The sequence below is a fragment of the Paroedura picta genome, chromosome 3, assembly GCF_049243985.1.
Source record: "Paroedura picta isolate Pp20150507F chromosome 3, Ppicta_v3.0, whole genome shotgun sequence".
In the NCBI taxonomy this organism is placed as follows: domain Eukaryota; kingdom Metazoa; phylum Chordata; class Lepidosauria; order Squamata; family Gekkonidae; genus Paroedura; species Paroedura picta.
In genome coordinates, this window is record NC_135371.1 from 35,570,306 (window position 1) to 35,584,023 (window position 13,718).

The window sequence follows — 13,718 nt, forward strand, 5'->3', positions numbered from 1 at the left end:
GAAGTTGATCAGTTCTATGAAGCCCTACAACACCTTATAGAAGCAACGCCAAAAAATGATGTGCTTATCATCATGGGGGATTGGAATGCTAAAGTAGGAAGCCAAAAGATAACTGGGATAACAGGCAAGTTTGGCCTTGGAGTACAAAATGAAGCAGGGCACAGGCTGGTAGAATTTTGTCAAGAGAATACAATGGTCATAGCAAACACTCTTTTCCAACAACCCAAGAGACGACTCTACACATGGACATCACCAGACGGTCAACACAGAAATCAGATTGACTATGTACTCTGCAGCCAAAGATGGAAAAGTTCTATACAGGCAATAAAAACAAGACCAGGAGCTGATTGTGGTTCAGATCATGAGCTTCTTGTTGCAAAATTTAGGCTTAAATTGAAGAAAGTAGGGAAAAGCACTAGGCCACTCAGGTACGAACTAAATCATATCCCCGACGAATATACAGTAGAGGTGACAAATAGATTTAAGGAATTAGATCTGATAGACAGAGTGCCTGAAGAACTATGGACGGAGGTTCGCGACATTGTACAAGAGGTAGCAACTAAAACCATCCCAAAGAAAAAGAAATGCAAGAAATCAAAATGGCTGTCTGAGGAAGCTTTACAAATAGCTAAGGAGAGAAGGGAAGTGAAAGGCAAGGGACAAAGAGAAAGATACACCCAATTGAATGCAGAATTCCAGAGAAAAGCTAGAAGAGATAAGAATGCCTTCTTAAATGAACAGTGCAAACAAATAGAAGAAAACAATAGAATGGGGAGGACCAGAGATCTTTTCAAGAAAATTGGAGATATGAAGAGAACGTTTCATGCAAAGATGGGTATGATAAGGGACCAAAATGGTAGGGACCTCACAGAAGCAGAAGAGATTAAGCAAAGGTGGCAAAATTATACAGAAGAACTATACAAGAGCGAGCTTAACATCCCTGATGACCACAGTGGGGTAGTTACTGACCTGGAGCCAGACATCCTGGAATGTGAAGTCAAATGGGCCTTAGGAAGTCTGAGCAACAATAAAGCTAGTGGTGGTGACAGCATTCCAGTTGAACTATTCAAAATCTTAAAGGACGATGCAGTAAAAGTGCTACACTCAATATGCCAGCAAATTTGGAAAACTCAGCAATGGCCACAGGATTGGAAAAGGTCAGTTTACATTCCAATCCCAAAGAAGGGCAATGCCAAAGAATGTTCAAACTACCGCACCATTGCACTCATTTCTCATGCTAGCAAAGTTATGCTCAAAATCCTACAAGCTAGGCTCCAGCAATATGTGGACCGAGAACTTCCAGAAGTACAGGCAGGATTTCGAAGAGGTAGAGGAACTAGAGATCAAATTGCCAACATACGCTGGATCATGGAAAAAGCTAGGGAGTTCCAGAAGAACATCTACTTCTGCTTCATTGACTATGCTAAAGCCTTTGATTGTGTGGAGCACAACAAATTGTGGCAAGTTCTTAAAGAGATGGGAATACCAGAGCATCTTATTTGTCTCTTGAGAAATTTATATGCAGGTCAAGAAGCAACAGTGAGAACTGAACATGGAATCACTGATTGGTTCAAAATTGAGAAAGGAGTTGAGAAAGGAATTGAGAACATTCATACGTATTATCCCTCAGCTTGAACATTTTGTACCTCATGATCTATTTACCTAGACTGGACCATTTTGGAGTACTGTTTTGTGAGGGAGGGCAGTCCAAAGGAATACTGCTTAATTAAAAACATAAGAAGAGCCCTGCTCTTGGATTGGTTCACGGATTGGTTCAAAATTGAGAAAGGAGTTCGGCAAGGCTGTATACTGTCGCCTTGCCTATTTAACTTGTATGCGGAGCACATCATGAGAAAGGCGGGATTAGAGGAGTCACAAATTGGGATCAAGATTGCAGGGAGAAATATCAACAACCTCAGATATGCAGATGATACCACTCTAATGGCAGAAAGTGAAGAGGAACTAAAGAGCCTGTTGATGCGGGTGAAGGAGGAGAGTGCAAAAGTTGGCTTGAAACTCAACATCAAGAAAACAAAGATCATGGCAGCCGGCCCTCTCAATTCCTGGCAAATAGATGGGGAAGAAATGGAGATAGTGACAGATTTTATTTTCCTCGGCTCCAAGATCACTGCAGATGGGGACTGCAGCAAAGAAATTAAAAGACGCTTGCTCCTAGGGAGGAAAGCTATGGCAAATCTAGACAGCATCCTAAAAAGCAGAGACATCACCCTACCAACAAAAGTGCGTTTAGTCAAGGCTATGGTATTCCCAGTTGCAATGTATGGCTGCGAAAGTTGGACCATAAGGAAGGCCGAGCGTCAAAGAATTGAGGCTTTTGAACTCTGGTGCTGGAGAAGACTCTTGCGAGTCCCTTGGACTGCAAGGCGAACAAACCGGTCAGTCCTAGAGGAGATCAGCCCTGACTGCTCTTTAGAAGGCCAGATCCTGAAGATGAAACTCAAATACTTTGGCCACCTCATGAGAAGGAAGGACTCCCTGGAGAAGAGCCTAATGCTGGGAGTGATCGAGGGCAAAAGAAGAAGGGGACGACAGAGAATGAGGTGGATGGATGGAGTCACTGAAGCAGTAGGTGCAAACTTAAAAGGACTCCAGGGAATGGTAGAGGACAGGAAGGCCTGGAGGATCATTGTCCATGGGGTCGCGATGGGTCGGACACGACTTCGCACATAACAACAACAACAACCAGACTTCCCCCAATGAGACAGGTACGCATATCTGTATTGTGATTCATCAAGAGGTGATTTTTGACAAGGGTGATCATTGGCAAGTTGCACCCGAAGAGCAAGACAAAACAGTTGTAAAAGAAACCGTGAATGCCTAAATAATTTCTATTCTGTTGTACAGCAGAAAAAGCAAACAGTTTCTTAGATTAAAATATCAAAAGCGTCACTACAATGCTTATACAACTGTACTTACTTAAAGTTGTCTTCTCTTTGGTGGGGCAGACATTCAAACTGGTTAGGTTACATCTCCTCTTGCTCTAGGCAGGGCTATGAAAAATTGTGTAGCACCAATCCTCTTGCTCCCTGTAGCCTTAGAAGCCTACAAGTTTGCATGGGGTGGGCCACCTGCTGCAATCTCCTTGTGGTTGTTTGGACCCAGTAGAGCTCTGCTGGGATTTTCCAGCACAGTCAGGGGCAAGTTGCATAACAACCCGAAGCCTTGAGTCTGTCAGCTCCAGCAGAGGCCTATGCCAGTCTTTGATGCCTGAAGTCACAACAGTCCTCCCCTTCTTTCTAAGACCAGCAATGGGGCCCTTCCTCAAGGCCTTTCCGTCTTCCAGACTAACAAGATAAGAGACCCCAAGAGAGTGGGTCTAGCCTTGGACCTGGAAGATCTCTGCTGGGCTTTTCTTGTGCAGTTGGAAGCTGGCTCTGGAACAACCCAAAGGTTCAAGTCTGCCAGCACTGATGGCAGCTTGTGCCACTAGAGAGGTATCTTCCATTGGCCAGTCTCTGGTGCCTGGAACCTCAGGTGGGAGAAGCTTGTCTTAATGTTCTCTTTTTTTCTTTTTAAGATCAGCGATGGGGCCTTTCTTCAAGACTTTTCCATCTTCCATACAAATAAGGCAAGTCTTGAAGAATGCAAAGCTAGGCTCAAGTGTCCTGCTGGAGCAGTAGGGCTATCAAAACTGGAGGGTCAGCCTCACTCTGAGCCAACACAATCTAAACAAATTTGCATAGGCCCGGAGCAAGAGGAGACATGACCTAATCAGTTTGGTTGACATCCCCCACTGAAGGAGAACCCTGTCTTCTAAAGAAGCTTGCAAAACACCATCTTTATAAATTATTTCTAAATGTGTTTTCTATCCACACATTGAACACAGCCTTTTCCCTTTTCTTGAGGGGAGCTTTGCTCATTCATTCAGTCCCTGTATGTTTTATAGTTTCATTTAGATCTGGAATTATACAACTGGGGGGAGTAATGAAATATCATTTGTTTTGTCGATGCATTAGTTTATTCTATAATTAACATTTCTCTTGGAAATACAATAAAAAAATCAAATGGGTACCCAGAAAAATTGTTTTCTTACAAGAATTGCAAAAGTCTATGGTATTCTATAAGTGGTGTTTATGGGACTTGGTTAAAAGGTCATAGAACAGTAACATCTTGCTTAAAAAAAAACCCAAAATGATTAGACAGTTTGAATGTATTGGTGGTAGCCCAAATTCATAACCAAAGGTAGCTTTTTATTATAGAAAACATGGAAAAGTCAAAAATCGACCATTTTATTTTTCTTACAATAGTTTTATGCCACATCATGAAAAAGATTTTGGGACAGCTTACAATCAAAAAATGAGAATTATCAGTACAGCCATTAAAATAGTTCAACAGTACTATCACAATACAAGCATGTCTACGCCAAAAAGACCTGTAGTATCCCCAGGGGACTATTTTGGGTTGGTAAAGTAGTGCAGATAAAAAGATAAAGATAAAAAGATAAAAAGAACTTCTCCTTTTCCAGCCCTATTCACCTGATCCAAATCAGAGCCATGTGCATCTTCTATTTAAAGAAAGAAAAAAACCCTGCACCTCTATCCACAACTAAGTGCCAGGTAAACAAATACAGGAGCTCACAACCTACCTATTCGCTAAAAGTGGGACCACACAAGTGATCAATGGTATTATGATAATCCCTGCCCACTTCCCTCCCTCAGAGGCAAGATTCACTCCCCACACCCCGTTTTTATTTGCCCTTTCTGACTGAGCCATCCTAGTTATAGGTTTTCTCCTTTCCTGAAGTATTCTGGTTGTCCCACCCTGTCCCAGTATAGTATTTTGGCAGTTTGCTCAGCCCAGGAACCCGAGGGAAGGAATGGAAGCCCCCTTTAACTTATACAACTTAAATGGTACTCAAGAAGCTTTTACATTCCAAATTAACAACATATTTTATTCAGCACAGACAGGAATGGTCAGGTGAAATAAGGGGCAAAATTCCTGATCTAACTCATAATAGATAGCTCTGAAGTAAAATTGGTGCCTGCACAGTAATTCTTATATTTCAGGGTAATGAGTTTCTAAAGCTATTATATATTCAGTTTTCCCTTTAATTGTTTTGTACTAAAATGAACTAAAAAATCTATTGATTTTATAAATGTGAGACTATATACACGTGGTAAATATTTTTACAACTATAGCAAGTAGTCTATTATATATCACAGTTTATCTACAGTTAATTTACCACCTGAATAGCAGGTAAGGTTGTTTGGTTGTCTCTGACAGCCAGCAGAATTCTGGAGGGGACATGGGGAGCATTGACAATCAACTGCAGAGGTTTCAGCAATTCCAAAAAAGCACCAATGTCACTTCCGAATTTTTCCCAGAAGTGACATCACTCTGTCACCAACAGCAATTAAATTTTTTTTTTTTGCAATTTCATCCACAATTTCATTGCCTATTGCTCATTCATATGATTTGGAGAAGTCCTTCCAATATACTTGTGTCTTCAGGATCACTTAACACATGAAGAAGTTCCAACAAAATAGCAGGAAGCAAATAGTGATGGTCTGGGACTTCTCTTTACTCCAGGTATTTCCCAAGACCATCAGAGTTTGCACTTAACACTGTACAAAATGAACTATTTTAAATCAAGTATTTTAAAACTGCTTATGAATTATGGTTCTCTTCTCCGTAGTCAAGAAAATCACAGGATGTGTACAAGTGCTGCAGAATTCCACTTTCCCAAGTCATCTCAATTAATATGACACAGGATGGTACGGAGCAGAGAGAGAGATAACTGAAAAGTGAGAATGAAGATTACTTCGCTAACAAGTATGCATTCTTAACAACAAAAGCCACCAATATGGTATGAAAGCATCTTTAATGAAAAGAGAAATGTCTAGGCCATACAGACATGAGCCTGTTTCAGAACTTTAAACAATTACAGATAAACAGCCACAGCTGCAATCTAAAGTATATTTACTTACAAGTGGCGTTAACAGAATATACTTCCAAGTAAATTTGTTTAAGACAGGAAGGTTTATTGCCAGGGACTCTGCAGGAAGTCACAATATTTTAGTAATTTCCATGGTGCCATATCAAGACCATTGAAAAAAGTTTGAAGAGAATGAAAGATTTACATTTGTTTTGCTACTCTTTTCTTCGCTTACTCCTGGACTGTAATGAGCTGCTTCTACAGTCTCTTGATTTTTTCTTGGCCATCTTCACATCTGGCAAACTGCTGCTATAAGAAAAAAAGAGAAAGAGAACATATATCTTAAATGCTGGATATTGCGGAAATGATGCTTCTATGAAGAGCTGTGAGTCACTAACAGTCCTCTTTGTGAAAATCAAAAAGGGTTTTCCCCCCCTCTCAATCCTAATCTTATTTTAGCTATGTTATGAGCAAAAACAGATTAAAACAGGGCAGAATTCGCACAGCTAAAGGTCAGAAGGGAACACTCAGATCCTTTAATCTGGCTGCCTGTATACTGAAGCTCAGCCAGTTATTGCAAAAAATCAAGCCATTTACTTAGATTTTGCTAAAGTACGTCCTGTCAGGGAGAATTTGGCAACCCTTTCTGTCTCAGAGGTTAATACTTAAAGAGATCATGTGCGCATAGTCTTTAACAATGACTTTCTTTATTACACGTCATCCCAGTGAAACAGCAGCAGTGAACTGAACATTGAGATGGTGAGACTGAACAGTGATTTATGAGAATTATGGTGCATGCTGGAGTCATGTACCCAGAATGGGACCTTTTGGCTATTTCAAAACAGGATTAGGAAGGGCAGTTACAGATCAAATGACCAAGTGTGGAACTAAACAAAGAAAGCTTGAATGATAAAAACCAATAATGCTGCACTTCTCCAAGCATTCATAGGATCACACGCACAAAGTAGGGGGGAAATTCATCTCCCCCACTGTAAGCTTGTTGCAGCTCCTGGCCTCCAAGATGTTCTTCTACCTGGAGTGGGTCCTAGACAGCAAGGGCAAGCCTAGACTGGCTCTTGGAAAGTGACTGCAATGGCACACTTGGAGCTCTTCCCAGTCTCCAGCACCAGGTCCGCACATCCCCAGTAGGAATGTCTGTACTTTTGCTTGAAGTTCTCCGATTTTTCTGCAAACCTACCCAAGTTTGTTGCAAAACCTTTCTGCGTAAGTTAGTTAGTTGGGTGAGAAGACAAAAAGCTCTAGGTTCGAATTTCTCAGGTTCTCCTTCACTAAATCAAAACCTAGAGATTTGTGTCTTTTATCCAAAATAAGAACTTATAGAACATATTTGTTAGACTTTTATACAATGACCGGGCAAATCCTTTCTAAACCATGAAGCTCATTGAGTCACTTCAGCCCAGTCATACAAACTCAGCCTAAAACAATTCATGGGATTATTGTGAAGGAAAATGCAGTAGAGACCATCTACACTGCCCTTACCCAGACCGACGAAATACCCCCAGGTGCAAAATGAACAGAGCCACTAAAAATTATATGAATCAAGTAAAAAAGATAGGATGGATCTGAAGGGGGTGGGGTGGGGGAGCTTATGAAATGATGCAGAAATTGAAACATTAACTCTATGAGTGAGGATTAAAGATGGACAAGAATGGATACAAAATTTAATAGATAAACTGATCTATGGAGTTATTGGAATAAAAAATTATAATATTCAACCAAAAAAAGATTCACATTTCTTAAAAATGTACATACTCACACACATACACAGAGTAGATTATTTTACTTTAAATGCAACATTTAATTGGTTGGTACAAGAATAAAAGAAAGTAAAAGAGGTTAAAAGATATTTGTAAAGAATAATGATAGGTACTGCAAAAAGTATTTGAAATATATAAAAAAGATATAGTAATACACAAAAATACAAATTTTTGCCAAAGTCTCCTACAGAAGCACCAGAAAACAAGTCTCCTACATCCTCTATATCAGGAGTAGTCAACCTGTGGTCCTCCAATTCCCATGAGCCCGTGCCAGCAAACGCTGGCAGGGGCTCATGGGAATTGTAGTCCATGGACATCTGGATGACCACAGGTTGACTACCCCTGCTCTATATTACAGCCTTTCAAGTAGGGTTGGGTGCTTCAAGTAGGGTTCCAGCCTGAAGGAGCCAGCGCTGTGGCATGCGCCTGTGTGCGTGCACCAACTGCTGTGGCACCAGGGCTGCCCCTTCCCCTCCACGCCGCTGGCTGCTTCAGGCTGAAATGGCCGTTTTGGCAGCCAAAGCACCCAACCCTACTTTCAAGTACCTGAAGATGGCTATCATATCACCTCGTAGTCATCTTCTCTCCAGGGTAAACCTTACAGGGTAAAACCCTTCATACATCTGGTCTCCAAACCCCTCACCATTTTTGTTGCCATTCTGTGGACATGCTTCAGTTTGTTTACATCCTTCTTCCGTTATGGTGCCCAAAACTGAACACAGTACTGACCACAGTGAGGTCTAAAGCATAGCAGAGTTAAGCAGTCTCATCACCTTGCACGATCTGATACAACCTAAAATCCCATTTGCCTTTTTAGCTACACTGCTGACTAATGTTCAGTGTATGGTCTACGAAGACCCCTTTTCGAACATACAAGACCCCTCTCATCCTATAATGAAGCATTTTATTTTCCCTATCTAAATGAAGACCTTTACATTTATCACTATTGATATTCATTTTTGTTTGGTAGTAGTAATTAAAAGAATTTTAAAATTTATGGAGCTCTGAGAAGAAACACCTGCAGATCATGGCGACTGGGACTGGAACAGATCTCCCCACTTCTACCCTTCCCTAATGTCTCAGATGGCAGGGCTCTTGAATTGCTGCTTATTGATAATAGCTCGGAGACCACTGAATGGGTAGCCAAGTTTTTATCTATAGTAATGTCCCATAGGGTAAAGAAGTAAACGTCACTGGCTTCATCTTTTTGTATTTGCTGCTCCCTTGCCTGTTGTAACGTTCCTCACAGTTTTTTAGACTTGCATTATAGAACCAATTTGTATATTGTTTTATATCGTGAATGCCATTAAAGGTTTTATATTGTATTGTATTGTTGATATTCATTTTAGCCCAGTTTTCCAGCTGCCCGGATCATTTTGCACCCTGATTCTGCATTCTGTTGTGTTTGCTACCCCTGCCAGTTTAGTTTCATCTACAAATTTAATAAGCACCCCATCTATTCCTTCATCAAATCATTTACAAATTTGTTGAACAACACACAGGGCCCAGGACAAATCCCGGAGGCATTCCACTTGTCTCTCCTCTCCAAAAGGATGGCAATCCATTAACAAGCACCCTTTAGGTGTGATCTGTCAACCAGTTATCGATAACAGTAATAGGATGTGCTGGTCTATGACCATAATAAATCAATGACAGAGTCTTTAGTTCATTTCTATTCAACCTTCCCTCAAAGGAGCTGAGACATGTGCATACTGGTACTCCCTCTTCTGTTTTACCCTTAAAACAAACCTGACAAACAGATTAGGACAACAAAACAAAATCAGAGTCCAGTGGCAGCTTTAAGACCAACAAAGATTTATTCAAGGTATGAGCTTTCGAGTGCAAGCACTCTTTTTCAGACTTGATGCTGGCACTCGAAAGCTCACGCCTTGAATACATCTTTGTTGGTCTTAAAGCTGCCACTGGACTCTGATTTTGTTTTGTTGTGCTGCTTCAGACCAACATGGCTACCCACTTGACACAGATTAGGCTGAGAGAATATGACTGGCCCATGGCAGAATGTGGGTCTAACAGGTCCCAGTAAACATCGTCATAAGTGCCATTAGATGAGCGTGAGGGCATGAAACAGAGAAAGGATATACTTAGATAATACTTCCTCAAGGCTACCTTCACTCCACTAAAATCTTTAGGTATATGGACAGCAGTGAACACTCTTAGGCAAAGCCAAGATCTAATACATGATACCGTTGAGTATATAAAATGTTAAGAGTAGTTTTATGCAAACAGTACATCACATTATTTCAGACAACTATTTGGGCTGTATCAACAGGGGCATCACATCAAAATCACAAGATGTCATAGTCCCATTGTATACGGCACTGGTCAGACCACACCTGGAGTACTGTGTGCAGTTCTGGAGGCCTCACTTCAAGAAGGACGTAGATAAAATTGAAAGGGTACAGGGGAGAGCAACGAAGATGATCTGGGGCCAAGGGACCAAGCCCTATGAAGATAGGTTGAGGGACTTGGGAATGTTCAGCCTGGAGAAAAGGAGGTTGAGAGGGAACATTATAGCCCTCTTTAAGTATTTGAAAGGTTGTCACTTGGAGGAGGGCAGGATGCTGTTTCTGTTGGCTGCAGAGGAGAGGACAAGCAGTAAGGAGTTTAAACTTCAAGTACAACGATATAGGCTAGATATCAGGAAAAAAACATTTCACAGTCAGAGTAGTTCAGCAGTGGAATAGGCTGCCTAAGGAGGTGGTGAGCTCCCCCTCACTGGCAGTCTTCAAGCAAAGGTTGGATACACACTATTCTTGGATGCTTTAGGATGCTTAGGGCTGATCCTGCGTTGAGCAGGGAGTTGGACTAGATGGCCTGTATGGCCCCTTCCAACTCTATGATTCTATGATTCTATGAACAAAGACAATCCAGTGGTCCACCATTCTTCAAGTCTAAATGCAAATCTATGCATTGGATCAGAAGCAAAATCTACCTGCACATTTTCAACATTTTCATCCCATGCTAGGGGACAATGTATGTGCTTAAGCATGTCAGAGGGCTGATGTTTTAAATCTTCAATAATACAAGCCAGTTCCCAAGTTTCTAACATCACTGTTTGTGTACTATCTCAGTTCTACTAATGAGGGTTACACAGGCATTCTACATAGCTATGCCAGACTGCATCATATCAAATAAGCACATGAAGCATTAACACTATGCAAGAAAGGATGTGTTCCTTAGTGGTCTCTAATGCCTAGTACGTGATTGGATTGCACAGCACGCATTATAACACGCAACAAAATACCGGATAGCAAATCTTGTAATCCTCCATTTAATAAGGCATTTCTCAAAGCCAGAAAGTTTAACATAATCTTGCCATTTCATTCTTCACACTGCCTAATAATCAATGATTAGAGGAAGAAACAGGCAGTCGGGAAGAAGAGCTTGGATAATCACGCAAAGTACTGGCAGCTGAAATATAAGGTGTGCACAAACTTTTGCTATACAGATTACACCAGTCCACAAGGCTACATACATTAGCCAACTAAAATCACTTTGGCTGATGAAAATTATAATAGCTCAACTATTAATAAAAGGGCACTTACTAGGAATTGTTCCATTGGACCCAGGAGGTCCCGATTTCAGAGGGAGGGGACTGTTGACCTCAGCTGAGAATCTAGTTATTAATACCATTCAGATTTCTTATGTTCACAATACTGCTAAGTGCTTTCGGAGAGGGGGGGAATAGCAGCTTGATCAGCAAATTATTATTATAACAGCATCAAAACATTACAAAAGTCTGTTTTACCGATTGAAGAAAATACACACCTCTTGCTACAAAAAGCTTACTAAATAAAAGGAGGAAAAGGAATGGAATCAGCAAAAGTTGAATCAAGATCAACCACTCAAACTCTCAATTTCAATTAGAACAGACTCTTTAGAAAATGTCACATGGTGCACTGTTTAAGCTGCAGTGCTTACGCCATCCGTGTTCATACCACTTGAAGTTAAAAGCTTGATCCTGGAACACATGGTATGAGCAAAGAGGTGGTTTGGGAGAGACAGGGGCACGAAAGAACCTCACAAAGCAAACTGAACCAAGAAACAGAAAGACACTTTATACGACCACTGTTGCTCTCTCAGATTAAAAGGGTAGGTTTGAAATAAGCAAAACATTTCTTTAAGTATAAGATGTTGGCTGCATATTCCACTGGTTTAATGCCAACCACTGACAACCAGAAAAACAGAGGCCAGCCTTGTGTATTACTAAGCATTTCAGGACTGCATCTTTGTGGTTAAGATCTTGCTTCAGATGGATCTTCCTGATGTCTGTGACAAGTTTTCCACCCCTTTATAATGAAACTTCCGTGATCTGCTAAAGATAAATATAACTCTTAACCTTTCCATCAATTAGTGCTGACAAGACAACTCAAATGTTACTTTCATTGAGATTTAACTTTTATAAAGCTAGCTTAGCTCTACTCAGCAGTGTTAAGAAGATCACTGCTGGGGTTTAATTTAGCTAGGAGGTCTCTTTCCATGTTGTATAAGCTCTTGTCCCTCTTCAGGCCTAATAGTGCTCCTTTTGTGAGGCTCCAGGTTTCTGAGAATTATGGTAGATGGCTTGATAAAGAGTGCAGACTTATCAAAAGAGAACAACAGTGAAAACATAAAAGACTTAAAGAGTAATAATATTACACTTGTTCTGAGAATTCTAATCTTTTAAGAGAGAGAATAGAGCACAGGTGGCCAACTGTGGCTTTCTAGATGTTCATGGAGTGCAATTAGTTTATGGACATCTGGAGAGCCACAATTTGGCCATCCCTAGTAAAGCATAAGAAGGAGAACTTAAGTAGGAACTGTAGAAATTTAATTTTGGCTGTAAAAACTAATGACAACCCAGCATTTGGGGGCAATTATTAATATGAACATTAGAATGCATGGTAGTATTCCCTTTTGCATTCACCCAGAGGTCTAGGAGTTATATTTTTAAAACCTGTTTGCTACTCCAAGTAAACTTCATACTTCTGAGATACTTGAACCTGATGGTCCTCTTCCTGACTGGACTGAGAAAGAGTCATCTCAGTCCAATCAGGAAGAGGGCCATCAGGTTCAAGTATCTCAGAAGTTGAAGGACTCATCCACTGCCTTGACTCAGGGAAGGTCCCTGAAGCAGACCTGATCCAAAAGGAATTATTCAAATCAAATCAATTTTGTTGGGCAGAGATCCTAGTTCTGCTGTTTTCACAAATAAATGTGCCTGGGGTCATCCCCCAAAATTGGATGCACACAATAATAGTTTCTGTCTTCCAGAAGGGTCAATGCTCTGACCCAAGCTGCTATCATCCACCCAGTTTGTCATTTTGCTTGGGCAAATTATATTCTGCATATTTGTTAGATACCTTAACTCAGGGATAGTCAACCTGTGGTCCTCCAGATGTCCATGGACTACAATCCCCATGAGCCCCTGCCAGCATTTCTTAGCAGGGGCTCATGGGAATTGTAGTCCGTGAACATCTGGAGGACCACAGGTTGACTACCCCTGCCTTAACTGATTGGTTTTAACAGGTGATATTCTGGGCCAGGAACAGATTGCGTTTTGGAGGGCTAGCTCAACCTTGGACCAAGTTAGTCATGCCATGGGTATGATAATGATATAAACAGGCTATCCTGTTGACAGAGAGTGAAACAATGCAGTCACCTTTTCACCATCACATATTTAAGAAAGCACCTAAAACATTCCTTGGCACTATAATAGCATTTAACCACAGGCTTGCAGCTTTACACAGGCTTTGATAAGATTGCCGTGAACAAGAATACCTCCAACCTGCTGGTACACAAAATCATTCTGTTTGCCTGTGGCAATATATGAGCAACAGATTTTGGGCACTGCTAAGGTCTGTTTGGGAGGGAGTTATCTTTGTGAAATAACAGCAGTAATTTTTTCACCTAGTAAGCACAAGCTGTTGTGATATAACACAAGTTCAAATCTGCAGCAAGAGACAATGGGATTTACTAACATTAGCACACTAGTGGGTCTGATTTAGTTTGGACACAACATGAAATTATGGCTCCTTTTAACT

General features: G+C 40.9%; 1 protein-coding gene across 5 annotated transcripts in view; it reads right to left on the reverse strand.

The window, feature by feature from the left end:
* Positions 1–4,143: 4,143 nt before the first annotated feature.
* RAD18 (RAD18 E3 ubiquitin protein ligase) overlaps positions 4,144–13,718 on the reverse strand; it is a 124,702-nt gene continuing 115,127 nt past the window's right edge. For 2 of the 5 annotated variants that reach the window (XM_077325269.1, XM_077325273.1), the window contains one exon: positions 4,149–6,205. In XM_077325269.1, coding sequence (XP_077181384.1) covers positions 6,112–6,205 — 94 coding nt within the window. In that variant the 3' untranslated portion in view covers positions 4,149–6,111. Of the gene's footprint in view, positions 6,206–13,718 lie in introns of all 5 variants that reach the window. The other 3 variants (XM_077325272.1, XM_077325271.1, XM_077325270.1) reach the window with 3 other exon arrangements.